At 36.0% G+C, this 16,020-nt stretch overlaps 1 protein-coding gene across 4 annotated transcripts in view; it reads left to right on the forward strand.

Annotated features, from left to right (window-relative positions):
• The window catches only part of RAD50 (RAD50 double strand break repair protein), an 89,984-nt gene that overhangs the window by 24,476 nt on the left and 49,488 nt on the right, over positions 1 to 16,020 (forward strand). For all 4 annotated transcript variants that reach the window (XM_063665492.1, XM_054487367.2, XM_063665491.1 and 1 more), the window contains 8 exons: positions 2,488 to 2,673; positions 3,033 to 3,237; positions 9,887 to 10,015; positions 10,249 to 10,414; positions 11,017 to 11,210; positions 11,967 to 12,173; positions 13,565 to 13,747; positions 14,212 to 14,369. In XM_063665492.1, coding sequence (XP_063521562.1) covers positions 2,488 to 2,673; positions 3,033 to 3,237; positions 9,887 to 10,015; positions 10,249 to 10,414; positions 11,017 to 11,210; positions 11,967 to 12,173; positions 13,565 to 13,747; positions 14,212 to 14,369 — 1,428 coding nt within the window. The remainder of the gene's footprint in view (positions 1 to 2,487; positions 2,674 to 3,032; positions 3,238 to 9,886; positions 10,016 to 10,248; positions 10,415 to 11,016; positions 11,211 to 11,966; positions 12,174 to 13,564; positions 13,748 to 14,211; positions 14,370 to 16,020) is intronic.

The following is a 16,020-nucleotide window of genomic DNA, read 5'->3' on the forward strand; positions in this document are numbered from 1 at the left end:
GCTGCTATACAAAGTAGACCTAAGAGTGAGCCTCTGTTTATTTCATTTGTAAAATAGGCATTCATTTTCACTGTATGTATCTTAGATGTTGTCAAGGTTGAGCTAATGCATATAAAATGCTTAACATGTAGCAAGAGTTCATGTATTAGTCTTCTATGACTACTATAACAAACCACAAACTTAGTGACATAAACAATACAAATTTATTATCTTACACTTATGTAGTTTAGAAGTCTGAATTGGGTCTCACTGGGCTAAAATCAAGATGTTAGCAGGGTTATGTTCCTTTCTGGAGGCTCTAAGGGAGAATATGTTTCCTTGTTCTTTCCGTCTTTTAGAGGCCACCCATATTTTTTAGATCATGCCCTCTTACCCTGTCTTCAAAGCAAGCAGTAGTGGGCAGAGTTCTTCTCATATCAAATCACTGTGACCTCTTCTTCTCTCTTCTTCTGCCTTCCTCTCTCACATTAAAGGACCCATATGATTACATTTGCCCCATCCAAATAATCCAGGATAATCTATTTTAAGGTCAAATGATTAACACCCTAATTCCATCTGTAATCTTAATTCTCTTTTGCTGTGCAATGTAACATTCACAAATTCAAGGGATTAAAATGTGGACATCTTGGTGGACATCTTGGAGGACCATTGTTCCATATACCATAGCTGAGTAAATGCTAGTTTATCACTTCTTATTTGAAAATTTCTTTTTCTAGACCTCCATGAAACAATACTGTTCTGTCTTTCTATCACAGCTACATACTACTTCATTCACCCCATCAATAAAGATTGGAAGTCTCATTAGGCTCAGTCCTATATCTTCTTTTTTTTGCTCTGTATTTTCTTCCTAGGTAATCACATTCTTATCCATTGCTCAAACTACTCTGTGTTCATAGATGACTCACAGATTTATATCATATCTCCAAACCAGACCTCTGTTTCCAGACCCATTTACCCAGACCTATTTACCCATTTCTGATTTTTTTTTTTTTTTTTTGAGATGGAGTCTCGCTTTGTCTGTCACCCAGGCTGGAGTGCAGTGGTGAAATCTCAGCTCACTGCAACCTCCACCTCCCGGGTTCAAGCGATTCTCCTGCCTCAGCCTCCCGAGTAGCTGGGACTACAGGCATGCACCACCATGCCTGGCTAATTTTTGTACTTTTAGTAGAGATGGGGTTTCACCATGTTAGCCAGAATGGTCTTGATCTCTTGACCTCGTGATCTGCCCACCTCAGCCTCCCAAAGTGCTGGGATTACAGGCATGAGCCACTGCACCCGGCCCCATCTCTGATTTTTTTACCAGTTGTTTCAAAGACAACTTAGGTTCAACGTTTCCAAAACCAAACTCACAGTCCTTTCTCTTTGACCTCCCCCCTTAAAAAACCTCCAACAACTTGGTCTTATGGTATACCTCGCCTTGGTGAATGATACCACTATCTGTCCAGTGACAAAAACCAAGAACCTAAGTCTTGATATGTCTTTGCCTTCCATATCCAGTCTATTACTGAGACTTATGGATTTAATCTAAATGTCTCTTGAATCTGTTTCCATCTCTACAACCACCATTCTAGTCCTAGTCCAAGCTACCATTGTCTTTCCATGACCTCACGTGATAGCCTATTGATTTATCTGTGTCTATTCTAGCCCTCTACAAAGCATTCTTAATATATTCAGTATAATTTTTTTTTTTTTTTTTTTTTGAGACAGAGTTTCGCTCTTGTTTCCCAGGCTGGAGTGCAATGATGCAATCTCAGCTCACTGCAGCCTCCACTCCGCCGGGTTCAAGCGATTCTCTTGCCTCAGCCTCCCAAGGAGCTGGGATTACAGGTGCCCACCACCACACCTGGCTAATTTTTTTTGTATTTTTAATAGAGACAGGGTTTCACCATGTTAGTCTGGCTGGTCTCGAACTCCTGACCTCAGGTGATCCGTTCACTTCGGCCTCCCAAATTGCTGGGATTACAGACATGAGCCACCATGCCTGGCCCAGTGTAATATTTTCAAAATACAATTGAAATGTATAAAAAACAGTAAAGACAGATATTGCCTCTGCTCACCGGAGCAGTCTGTTACTGAAGAAAGAACCCCGTTCTAAGATGTTTTTAACTTACCTTTGCCTGTCTGCTATTGATCATCATGTTTTGTTTTATTCTTTGTCTCTTATTTTTAAGACAGTTAATGCTCTGTATATTATCTCTAAGTATTCTAAATTATTATATTTAAAAGTCCAAATAAGTAAAAAATAAATTCTGGCTTCCTTTCCTGAACTACTTTGTTTTACATATCTTTTCATCTGTGAACTGTTAAATAGTTTAAGAGTTACACTTTTTAGCATGATGAAGCCATTTCTAACAGGATAGGTGAAGGGCCTTTTTTTTTTTCTTTTTTTTTTTTTTTTTTAAAGAAGTACAGTATGAATTGATTAAGCAATAGAATAGATACACTGAAGGTTATTTTACATATGTTCTTGATTTTCATTTTCTGTAGGCATGGTGAAAAGGTCAGTCTAAGCTCTAAGTGTGCAGAAATTGACCGAGAAATGATCAGTTCTCTTGGGGTTTCCAAGGCTGTGCTAAATAATGTCATTTTCTGTCATCAAGAAGATTCTAACTGGCCTTTAAGTGAAGGAAAGGCTTTGAAGCAAAAGTTTGATGAGATTTTTTCAGCAACAAGGTTTGTAACCCTTAAATAGACTTTGTAGTCCATTAAGTTATTGAACTGTGTTTGCAATTTGGATGCTTCTTTTTAACAGAAAAAATTTGAAAAGCAGAAAGGTCATCAGTTACTACCTCTCACCCAGCAGCAACCACTGGGCATATTTTCTTTCACTTGTCTTTCTGTGCGTATATTTATTTACCTGATTGACAGTATAAATGTAATTTTTTTCACTTACCATTATATCATAGGCATTTTACAAGTTATTAAAAACTCATTGTAACTGTAATCTTAGTGACAGCATAATATCCCACTGTATGAATATATACCACAATTTACTTTGCCAGAAATTTGATTTTTGTTTCATATCTTCAAAGATACATTAAAGCCTTGGAAACACTTCGGCAGGTACGTCAGACACAAGGTCAGAAAGTAAAAGAATATCAAATGGAACTAAAATATCTGAAGCAGTATAAGGAAAAAGCTTGTGAGATTCGTGATCAGATTACAAGTAAGGAAGCCCAGTTAACATCTTCAAAGGAAATTGTCAAATCCTATGAGAATGAACTTGATCCATTGAAGGTAACTTGATTTTATTTTTAACTGACAAAAATTGTATATCTTTATGGTATACAGCATCATGTTTTGATATAAGTATACATTGTGGAATGGCTAAGTCAAGCTATTTAACGTGCATTACTTCAATTTTTTTATGGTGAGAACACTTAAAATCTTCTCTCTTAGCAATTATATATTGTTATTAACTAAAGTCACAGTGATGTACAGTAGTTAATTTCTTGTATACTAAAGAGGTAGTCCTTTTTTTGCTATAGTAGCATTCTCCCCTTATTTGTATATGAAACTGAATGGCTTGTATATTTCTTGAATTACCAGGGAGCTAATGTTTTAGGTCTATATTAGTCTTTAAATTGCTCAAAGAGCTTGGATTTGAAAGAAAACAAATTTGTAGCATCACACTAAATTAGTAGTGTAGATCACTAGGTGTTAAATAGCAATATCGTTACCCAACCTTACAGTTCTGTATTAAGATTTTTTAAAATTGACATATCTTTCTAGAGAATTTTTAAAATTTGCAGGAAGTTTTTGAAACGTTCAAAAATTGCACAGAATTTGGAATTGATCCATAACATGTTGATATATTTGCAAATGAGTATACCTTTCTAAACCCGGTGATTTATAAGAAAGGCCTACAGGAAATTCCATTCATTCATTTAATAAGCATTTATTGGGTGTCTTCTTTGTACCAGGGTATACTGTGCTTGGGTACAAAGAGGACTACAACAGCACCCCTGTCCTTAAGGTATTCCTAGTCTAAATAAGTAAGAGCATTCTTAAAAATGGCTATTTGCTATGTTTTAGATAGTAGATTTTTTAAAGTCATTAAAAAATTTATTGATTTGGTTTTTAAAAAACTCACCTGTAAATACCAGTATAGATCTTTGAATCGTGAAGTAGAAAATATATATATTTTTAATGATGGCCATGCATAGAAATATATTGCAAGGGCTTCTGGGAGGAGATAGGGCTGAGGTGGGCCTTGAAGAATGGGAAGAAATCAAGTCAGCAAACTAGAAGACATTTTATGTATGTTTGTATTTATTTATGTATTTATTTTTGAGATGGAGTTTTGCTCTTGTTGCCCAGGCTGGAGTGCAGTGGCGCGATCTCGGCTCACTGCAACCTCCGCCTCCCAGGTTCAAGCAATTCTCCCGCTTAGCCTCCGGAGTAGCTGGGATTACAGGCATGTGCCACCATGCCCAGCTAAATAAAAAAAATAAATAAAATAAATAAAATTTTTTGTATTTTTAGTAGAGGCTGGTCTCGAACTCCTGACCTCAAGTGATCCACCCGCCTCGGCCTCCCAAAGATTACAGGCGTGAGCCACCGCGCCTGGAAATGTTTGTATTTATTTTGACTTTTCTTTTAAAAGTAATATGTGCCCCCAGTGAAAAACTTATAAAAGGATATTAGGTGAAAAGTAAAAGATAGTCTTCCATTTCTCATCTCTGACCTTCCAGAGTATATTTTACCTGCAACTTTTTTTAACTGCATATATACAATACATATGTGTATACAAACATTCACTTGTATGTATGTGCATATTTACCTTTACAAGCTTAATCAGAACAGGATTGTGAGAGGAAGAGTCTGGGTTAAGTAAATCAATATAAAAGGAGTAAATGATCAATTTTCTTGAGGAGCATCTTGGTTGGAGAGATGACAAGCACATGTAATGGTAAGGCAGAAAAAAACAAGACCTGTAGGAGCTCTGAGGATAAAGAAAGAGAATTTCTATCTGAGGTAGCCAGAGAGGATTTCATAGGACTGAACTTGGCCATGACTTTTTTGATCATAAATGAGTAAGTCATTGGAGACATAGAGACAGTAAAATCCAAGCTGTCTTTGAACACTGTCAGGGAAATCCATATTGTTGAAATGAAGCATTTATATTGGAAATGATGTCAAGGTAGGGCTAAATGATAATACCTAGGATTTAGTGAGTGGTGCCAAGATTCTAACCGAGGCTGTAGCAGAGGTTGAGGTATTTATTTACTTGTTTGTGTTTAATTGTGAGTAATTCTCCAAGGGTTTAATATTCTTCTCTGTATCTTCAGAGCCTAGCCTAGTGCCTGGCACGTAGCAGGTGGTTCGATAAATTTTTATTAAGTAAATGACTTCCAAAGTCCTTTTTTTTTAGCTCTGACATGTGAAGATTCTTCTCTTCACAGAACCCAATTAAAGTTTGGGTCAAATCACCTTCCCAGAAAAGACTATGTCCTTTCAACCATGCACTAGAATGCATCCTTTCCCATTTTTACTGATTCCCTTCATCTTCAGGAACTCTCACTCTCTCATAAACTACTTTATTACCATCCCACCATATCCTGTCCTCTTTTTTTGGCCTACTTAGATCTGTTTTCCTTTCTTGCTGTAAATGGGAATTGCTAGAGAAATATGTTTCTAATTTTTTTTTTCTGCACACAAGTTCATGGTCCTTCTGTACTTGATAGCCCAGCTGCTCTATTTTTTTTATCTCATTTCACACTGGCACCTAAGCTTTAAACCCTTGGCTGTTTTTCTTATTGTTGTCTGCCTCCTTGTCCTAGCTCCTTTTACTAGGTGTGTATTCTGGGGATAGAACCTATGTTTTGTGCTCTGAGATTAGAACCAAAACACAGATGTCAAAGAAGGAATTCAGGGGATCTGGTGACTGGTTGGATTTAAGGAATGAAGCAGGTAGAGATGTCATGAAAGATCCAAGCCCAGATGATTATCATAATGTTTGTGCTACCAAGAGACAGTGAAAACACTGATGGTGCTACCAAGAGGCAGTGAAAACACTGATGGAAAGAAACTGAGCACTTTGTAGAGTATCATAGTAGAGCTGTTAGTATTCATTGCTCTTAAGTATCCATCCAGTTATATTTGTTAGACTCTACTCAAAAGGTATTTTCTGAGTACAGAATTTTTTTCACAAGTGGTGCAAATGGTCTCATTAATTGAATGTTTATTGCCTAACACTAATCCAAGTGCTTTAAAATGTATAATGTAAACCCCATAGTAACTCTGTGAGGTTGTATAGGCAGGAAAACTGAGGTACAGGTATTCACAGTGGAAATAAGGGTTAAAGGTAGGATTTGAGTCCTCTGATTCCTAAGTTTATACTTTTTTTTCTTTTTAAGTCAAGTTTATTAAGGTATAATATATATATGGTAAAATCCACCCTTTTTAGAGTATAAATTCTCTGAGTTAGGACATATACATACAGTAGCATAACTATCACTACAATGAAGATGTAGAATATTTCAATCACTCCAAAAAGTTCTCTCAAAGTCCTTGCAGTCAGTCCTCTCCCCCTCCTCCCATCCATAGTAACCACTAATTTGTTTTCTGTCATTATAGTTTTGCCTTTTCCAGAGAGTGGCACATATATAGAATCATACAGTATGCAGACTTTTGTGTCTGGGATTTATCTATGTTGCTGCATGTGTGAGTAATTCATTCCTTTTTTTTTTTTCTTTTTTTGAGATGGAGTTTCGCTCTTGTTGCCCAGGCTGGAGTGCAATGGCATGATCTCGGCTCACTGCAACCTCCGTCTCCCAGGTTCAAGCAATTCTCCTACCTCAGCCTCCCAAGTAGCTGGGATTACAGGCATGTGCCACCACACCCAGCTAATTTTTTTTGTATTTTTAGTAGAGACGGGGTTTCTCCATGTTGGGGTTTCTCCATGTTGGTCAGGCTGGTCTCGAACTCCCAACTTCAGGTGATCTGCCCACCTCGGCCTCCCAAAGTGCTGGGATTACAGGCGTGAGCCACTGTGCCCGGCAATTCATTCCTTTTTATTGTGGAGGAGCATTCCTTCCATTGTATGCATGTATTATAATTTTTTTCCTCATCTATTCTGTGGCTGATGGACATTAAGTTGTTTTTGGTTGAACTAGTTTACAGTCCCACCAACAGAGTAAAAGTGTTCCTCTTTCTCCACATCCTCTCCAGCACCTGTTGTTTCCTGACTTTTTAATGATCGCCATTCTAACTGGTGTGAGATGATATCTCATTGTGGTTTTGATTTGCATTTCTCTGATGGCCAGTGATGATGAGCATTTTTTCATGTTGTCTGTTGGCTGCATGAATGTCTTCTTTTGAGAAGTGTCTGTTCATATCCTTCGCCCACTTTTTGATGGGGTTGTTTGTTTTTTTCTTGTAAATTTGTTTGAGTTCTTTGTAGATTCTGGATATTAGCCCTTTGTCAGATGAGTAGATTGCAAAAATTTTCTCCCATTCTGTAGGTTGCCTGTTCACCCTGATGGTAGGTTCTTTTGCTGTGCAGAAGCTCTTTAGTTTAATTAGATCCCATTTGTCAGTGTGGCGATTCCTCAAGGATCTAGAAATAGAAATGCCATTTGACCCAGCCATCCCATTACTGGGTATATATCCAAAGGATTATAAATCATGCTGCTATAAAGACACATGCACACGTATGTTTATTGCAGCACTACTCACAATAGCAAAGACTTGGAACCAACCAAGTCTTTCTTTATATTTCTTTGTATTTCTTTATATTTTTAATTTGTGTTTTCCTAGTTGATCAGTCAATTCATTATTGATTTTGAGCATCTTTTCATGTATTTATTTGCCACCTGAATATCTTCGTTAGTAAAATGTAAAAGTCTTTTGCCTATTTTTCAATGTTATTTATTTGTTGGTCATTTTATTATTGAGCTGTGAGAGTTTTTTGTTTGTTTGTTTTGTTTTTTTCCTTTTTTTTTTGAGACAGGGTCTCGCTCTCTTACCCAGGCCAGAGTGCAGTGGTGTGATCTTGGCTCACTGCAACCTCTGACTCCCAGGCTCAAGTGATCCTTCCACCTCAGTCTCCCGCGTAGCTGGGACTACAGGCACACACCACCACACCCGGCTAATGTTTTTTAATTTTTTTGTAGAGGCAAGGTCTCACCAGGTTACCCAGACTGGTCTCAAACTTCTGGGCTCAAGCAGTCAGCCTGTCTCAGTCTCCCAAAGTGCTGGGATTACAGGTGTGAGCTACAGTGCCAGGCAGAGAGTTCTAAATATGTTCTGGATACAAGCCCTTTATCAGATACTGGTTTTGCAGATATTTCTTAACTGTTTTTCAGAGGACAGGAGTTTTAAATTTTGATCAGGTACAGTTTATCAACTTTTTTCTCTTATGGTTTATGCTTTTTGTTTCATATTTAGGAAGTCTTTGACCCAGTGTCAAAAAAATATTCTTCAATGTTTTCCTCTGAAAGTTTTATAGTTTGAGTTCTTACAATTAAGTATATGCTTCATTTCAGAATCTTAATATGATATGAGGTAAAAGTTGAGGTTTACTTTCTTACATACAAATGTCCACTTCTTCTAGCACCCAGAGCCTAGTCATTATGATACCCTGCCTCCTAATCTTATTGTCATCTTATCTCCCAATCTTAACTATACAGTTTTGTACAAGTCAGTTAAGTCCTTTGAATTTCCTGCTTAGTATATACTTTTGTGAGGATTAGAGAGAATTTATAGCAGCACCTAGTACAATGTCTGGAACATAGCAGACATTCAGTCAGTGATACCTGTGACTGTTGTTCTTGGTAAAATTATTTTTTTCAAATCTCTCTTTTGTTTAGCTAACATTGAACACCTATTGCATGTTCTGGGGATACATTAGGGAACAAAGTAAACAAAGTTTCTGTTTTTAAGCCGTTTACGTTCATATACAAATCACAAGCTATACTATTAGTATAATTTTAATAAATTATGTTAAAGTCGAGGATGCATTTTGGTGCAATTATGAAAGTTTGCAATTGCTGTCTAAGCATTCCAATAACTTAATATGTTAGTTTAAAATTAGGTTCTGCTGAGCATGGTGGTACATACTTATAGTCCCAGCTACTTGGAGGCTGAGGTGGGAGGAACACTTGAGCCCAGGAGTTCAAGTTGTATTGCACTGTTATTGCACCTGTGAATAGCCACTCCAGCCAGGGCAACATAGCAAGACCTTGTCTCTGCATTTGAAATAATAATAATAAAAGTAGGTTGTAAAAATGTCTTAGAAGAAGAGTTGGTCAGTTTTGGAATCATAGAGGCAAACACTAGAAGAATATCCCCAGCATCATCCAATAAGAGAATGCCCCGAACCAGATCCCAGTATTCCTAGGAGATGAGGCAACCAGCTGTCTCTGGAAGCGAGCCTCAGAGCAGGCCCTGAGCTCCTTTGTTGTACTTTACTTGCTCAGAGTCCTCTGTGGTTGAGCAAGCTTTGGATTAAAGTATACTCTTCATGTAAATTTGCCTATAGGCTCAGAATGCATTGGTAACTCACCATGAATTTCTAGCCCTCTCAGTAGTCCTGACTTAAAAAAAAGTACATTAAATAGTTACCTTTTTAAGGATTAAGTAACTCTAAATGCCCAATGAATGAATAATGACTTTTGTGGCAGGTGTTGAGGACAGGGCATGGTGTTTGGAGTTAGAAGTGGAATTCAATTCCTGCTTCTCTCTACTAGCTGTGAGGACTTGGGCCAAGTTACTTAATGTCTCTGAACTTCAGTTCCTCTAGGCCCGCTCTACAGTGTTATTGTTAGCCTTAAATGAGATCACTTTTACTAAATGCCTGGACCTGGAGTATCTTACTTGTCTTCATCTATCAGTCATGTAAGCTATAGTGAGTTTTATTTATGTAATGTTTCTTTATTTTCAGAATCGTCTAAAAGAAATTGAACATAATCTCTCTAAAATAATGAAACTTGACAATGAAATTAAAGCCTTGGATAGCCGAAAGAAGCAAATGGAGAAAGATAATAGTGAACTGGAAGAGAAAATGGAAAAGGTTTGTGGTGGTAGAATTTTGTTCTGCTTCGAAATTTTGGGATTATTGTAATGAACTTTATTTGAATCCATTTTGCCATCCACATTGGAAAAAAACAAATGCAGGTCTTGTTACTTCTATGTATATGTTAAAATGAAGGATATTGAATAAGGTTTGGTTTATATTTGGTAACTCAAAGTGATCATATTTTCTTACGTTTGTACATTAAAGCTTTTTATTTTGGTGTTACACAGGTTTTTCAAGGGACTGATGAGCAACTAAATGACTTATATCACAATCACCAGAGAACAGTAAGGGAGAAAGAAAGGAAATTGGTAGACTGTCATCGTGAACTGGAAAAACTAAATAAAGAATCTAGGCTTCTCAATCAAGAAAAATCAGAACTGCTTGTTGAACAGGGTAGGACAAAATGCTTATTTGGTCGTTTTTCCTACTATGATATTATACATTTTCTGTATGAATGAAGAATCTCCAAGGACTTATGCTGAGTGAAAAGCCAATCTTAAAAGGCTATACACAGTATGTTTCCATTTATATAACATTTTTATAATGTCAACATTTTAGAAATAGTGGAGAAATGAGTGGTTGCCAGGGATACTGGGTAAGAGAAAGGACAGGAGGGAGCTAGGTATGGTTATGATTAGAACAAAAAGAGAGTTCTTGTAGTATTGGAACTGTTCAGTATCTTGACTGCCATAGTGGATATATGAACCTACACAGGTGATAAAATTATATAGAACTTAATACACACACATACACATGCTCAGGGGTACAAATAAAATTGGGGAAATTTGAATAAGATTGATGAATTATATCAATATCAGTATTCTGGTTGTGATATTTTACTGCAGTTTTGCAAAAGGTTATCATTGGGGGAAACTGGGCAAAATGTACAAGAGACACACTGCATTATTTTTTACAACTCATGAATCTACAGCTCTCTCAACTTTTTAAGCACCAGTTGAAAAAAAAAATTATGAGATTTTTTTTTTTTTTTAAAGGTCGTCTGCAGCTACAAGCAGATCGCCATCAAGAACATATCCGAGCTAGAGATTCATTAATTCAGTCTTTGGCAACACAGCTAGAATTGGATGGCTTTGAGCGTGGACCATTCAGTGAAAGACAGATTAAAAATTTTCACAAACTTGTGAGAGAGAGACAAGAAGGGGAAGCAAAAACTGCCAACCAACTGATGGCAAGTATTTTGAAATACAGTATTTGTTATTTTGTTTGCGTCATATTCTCTACTTGAATTGTTTTAATTTTTGGTTGGACTCCATTTTGGCATATTTTTCTATTAGTGTTAGGATAAAATCTGCTACAAAGCAGAAAAACCTTTATTGAAGCAAATGTTCTTAAGTGTATAAAGATAAAAATATGAAGAAAATGTAAACCTACATTTTTTATTTGGTTTTAAGTAAAAATTTTTAAAAACTAATTGCAGAGAAAACATTTGCTCACAGTTAATGATTATCTCTGGGTAATGGTTTTGATTGTTTTTAAAATACAGTCTTGAACCACATGTTTTGGTCAGTGATGGACCACATATTTGACATTGGTCCCATAAAATTATAATACTGTATTTTACTGTATGTTTTCTGTGTTTGGATATGTTTAGATACATAAATACTTATCATCGTGTTACAGTTGCCAAAGTATTCAGTACAGTAATATGCTGTATAGGTTTGTAGCCCATAAACAATAAGCTATACCATATAGTCTATGTGTGTAGTAAGCTATACCATGTAGGCTTATGTAAATACATTCTGATGTTCACACAATGATAAAATTGCCTAATGATGCATTTCTCAGAATATATCCCTGCTGAGGAACACATGACTGTACTTTTTTGTGTTTTCTTCAGGGTACATATATTCCTTTTGCAATTAAAAATCTTTTTCTTAAATTGTTTAGTAAATTATTAATGCTCATTCTTTACATACGCATTTAGAATGACTTTGCAGAAAAAGAGACTCTGAAACAAAAACAAATAGATGAGATAAGAGATAAGAAAACTGGACTGGGAAGAATAATTGAGTTAAAATCAGAAATCCTAAGTAAGAAGCAGAATGAGCTGAAAAATGTGAAGTATGAATTACAGCAGTTGGAAGGATCTTCAGACAGGATTCTTGAACTGGACCAGGAGCTCATAAAAGCTGTAAGATACTGTTTGAATAATCTAATAATTTTAAGATATAAGACTTTTAGAAGTATTTTGTCTATTTTTAATCCTAAGATTATAGCATTTTAATAAAAACATCAACTTTGTCTTATTCACATGTAAAATGAATTCATCTGAATATCTTGATTATCTGACTCTTTGGTTCTACAACCTGATAAGCTGAAAATTAGAATCACATAGGGAGCTTTTTAAAGATACTGTACTCAGACCTTAAAGCTTCAGACCTTCCAAATCAAAATCTCTGAGAATGGGGCATAGAAATGTACGTTCAAAACACAACAAAACTGGGTAATTCTTATGAGCACCTTGATTAAGAACACTTACCAGGCCAGGTGCGGTGTCTCACGCCTGTAATCCCAGCACTTTGGGAGGCCAAGGCAGGCAGATAACCTGAGGTCGGGAGTTCAAGACCTGCCCAGTCAACATGGTGAAACCCCGTCTCTACTAAAAATACAAAAATTAGCTGGGTGTGGTGGCACGTGCCTGTAGTCCCAGCTACTTGGGAGGCCAGGGCAGGAGAATCGCTTGAACCTGGGAGGCAGAGGTTGCAGTGAGCCAAGATCGCACCACTGCTCTCCAGCCTGGGTGACAGTGAGACTCCCATCTCAAAAAAAAAAAAAAAAAAAAAAAAAGAACACTTACCAAAGTTTTAGAAAAGCAAGTATTTTTCCTCTAGGTCACACACATTGTAATTCTAGTTGATTTTTGCTGTATTATTACTTTTTCTGTGGTAAAAACTTTCTTAGCCAATCTTTTCAGGTATTTCCATATTTTCTTTCTTGCTTCTAGTCCGTCCTCCTTCACATCTCCATTACCAAAGTAAGCATTCTAAAGCATGGCAAACTTCTTAAAGCCCATCTTGATAATTTATGTAAACATTTATTTTTGCTCCGTAACTCACCACTGTAGCATACATTTTTGTCAGTTTAGCACTTCTTCAGTGTTGTCTTGTTGGGGTGGGGAGATACTTGGTCAGGGACCACATCACACTATTTTTATAGTTTCTACATGCCAGGCAATATACTGAATTATATAAGGACTTAATAAATATTTAATTGTTGACTGAGGACTCACTAATCTATGTACTTAGACATGTCTCCTAATTTTACACTAATTCTCACATTTCTTTCCTGTTTGACCCTTCTTGGTTTATTTACTAATTCTCTACCATTATAACATAGTAAGGTCACTTTAATAAGATATACTTTAGAGCATATATAGTGCCTTATGTTTTTTTCTCTTGTTGGATACAAACAGTAATATTTGGAACATTCTGAGGAGTGGTTAATTTCTAATACACTTTGTCATTATTTTAATTCTTGCACAAAATATATAACACCTTTGCATTTGTATGAATTATTGACTAGGAACGTGAGTTAAGCAAGGCTGAGAAAAACAGCAATGTAGAAACCTTAAAAATGGAAGTAATAAGTCTCCAAAATGAAAAAGCAGACTTAGACAGGACCCTGCGTAAACTTGACCAGGAGATGGAGCAGTTAAACCATCATACAACAACACGTACCCAAATGGAGATGCTGACCAAAGACAAAGTATGATTTTTCTTTTTGTTCTAATTATACTGTCTGGTACTTAAAATAGCCTACCTTGCACTCATAAGTCATAGACTATAAGGTATTAAGTTGGTATTGACTTTATATTTTAGAGGCTAAGTGAGCTTAGTACTCTATATAATAGACTTTCAAGCTTAACAGTTGTTGTTTAATTACAAAAAGTTAATACAGAAATGTATATATATATGTATATACACACATGCACATTACTGTTAACTTTTAACATACACAAGTTTTAAAATTTTATATTGTTCGACTTGGTAGTCCACTCTTAAGGCTTAGAAAGACCATCCCCATTTGAAGACTTTAAGAAATTTTATATTTTATTTTCATATTTTTATAGTTTTAAGCTTAGAACTTTAGTCAATCTAGAATTTATTTTTGTTCTTGATATAATGTGGAGATATAGACTTTATTTTTAAAAGATTTGTTTTTACCTATAGGCTGACAAAGATGAACAAATCAGAAAAATAAAATCTAGGCACAGTGATGAATTAACCTCACTGTTGGGATATTTTCCCAACAAAAAACAGCTTGAAGACTGGCTACATAGTAAATCAAAAGAAATTAATCAGACCAGGGACAGACTTGCCAAATTGAAGTAAGTTGCAACATTTGGAGATGTAATAGAAATCTCTTATTTCATGCTTACCTGTTTAATTGTTTTAAAATAATTTATTGTCATGAAATGGTATGTTATATTGATAAACTTTAGTTCTTGCATACAAGGAGACTTCAGAAAGTTCATGGAGAAATGGAATTAAAAGATAAAAATTTTAAATAAACTGTATTTCTCAACATAAGCTCCATCAAGTTCAAGACTCTTCTGAGCAGTGATACCAGCAATTTAGTTCAGTCCTAAAGAACTGAGGGTCCTGGGAATTTAACCATGTCAGTGTAGTCTTTTTTACATTGTCAGCATAAAAATAGGTGCCCTTTAAAGATTTTTTTAAGATTAAGAAACTAGAAGACAGGAGGAGCCAAATCAGGACTGTAAGGTGGATGCCTAATGATTTCCCATCGAAACTCTTGCAAATGGCCCTTGTTTGATGAGAGGAATGAGCAGGAACATTGTTGTGGTGGAAAAGGACTCTCTGGTGAAGCTTTCCTGGGCATTTTTCTGCTAATGCTTTGGCTAGCTTTCTCAGAACAGTCTCATAATAAGCAGTTGTTACCTTTCTTTGGCCCTCCAGAAAGTCAGCAAGCAAAATGCCTTGAGTATCCCAAACAACTGTTGCCATGACCTTTGCTCTTATCTGGTCTGCTTTTGCTTTGACTGGACCACTTCCGCCACTTGTTAGCCATTGCTTTCATTGTGCTTTGTCTTCAGGATTTTAGTGGTAAAGCCACATTCCATCACCTCCTGTTACAATTCTTTGAAGAAATGCTTTAGGAACTTGATCCCACTTAATTGAGGAAGTTCTGCTGTTGTCTGCAGCTGATCTGGAAGCAGTGATTTTGGGCATCCATCAAGTAGAACGTTTACTCAACTTTAATTTTTCAGTCAGAATTGTGTAACCTGAATCAATTGAGGTGTCTATGGTGTTGGCTATTGTTTCTGCTCTTAATCATTGATCTTCTTCAGTTAGGGCATGAAGAAGATGATTTTTTTCCTCACAAATTGATGTGAACAGTCTGTCACTGTGGGCTTCATCTTTAATATCATCTCATCCCTTCTTAAACCGAGTTATCCATTTGTAAACTGCTGATTTCTTTGGGGCATTGATCTCATAAACTTGTTGTAAAGTATCAATGATTTCACCATTCTTCCACCCACACTTCATCATAAATTTGATATTTGTTCTTGCTTCAGTTTAATTGGGGCTCTTTTCAAACTGATGTCTTAACCTTGTTAGTGCCTTAAACTAGATCCTATTCAGACATGTTATAACAAGTTAGTATGAGTTTATTTCAGTACAAAACATTTTGAACTTCATGCATAGTTTTTTTTATAATACACATTTTCCATGAACATTTTGAAGACCCCTCATATTTTACAAATTAAGTAAAATGGTAATGGATAGTAATTTAGGCCTCTTGTCCCTTGAAAATTTGTAGACCTATGAAGATTAAAATTTAAAAATTCTATTTTCATTTCTGTGAGTAATCCATTATAAAAAGTGATCATGTTTCTCAGATGTTACCTTGGATGGTGGTTAGATAAGCGGGTCAAAAATTCCACACAGATTTTTGAGGAAAGTAGAGGACTTGGCTTTGGTGGTGTTTAATCTGTGTTTGTTGTGGAAGTATCT

Source organism: Pongo pygmaeus, chromosome 4, assembly GCF_028885625.2.
Source record: "Pongo pygmaeus isolate AG05252 chromosome 4, NHGRI_mPonPyg2-v2.0_pri, whole genome shotgun sequence".
In the NCBI taxonomy this organism is placed as follows: Eukaryota; Metazoa; Chordata; class Mammalia; order Primates; family Hominidae; genus Pongo; species Pongo pygmaeus.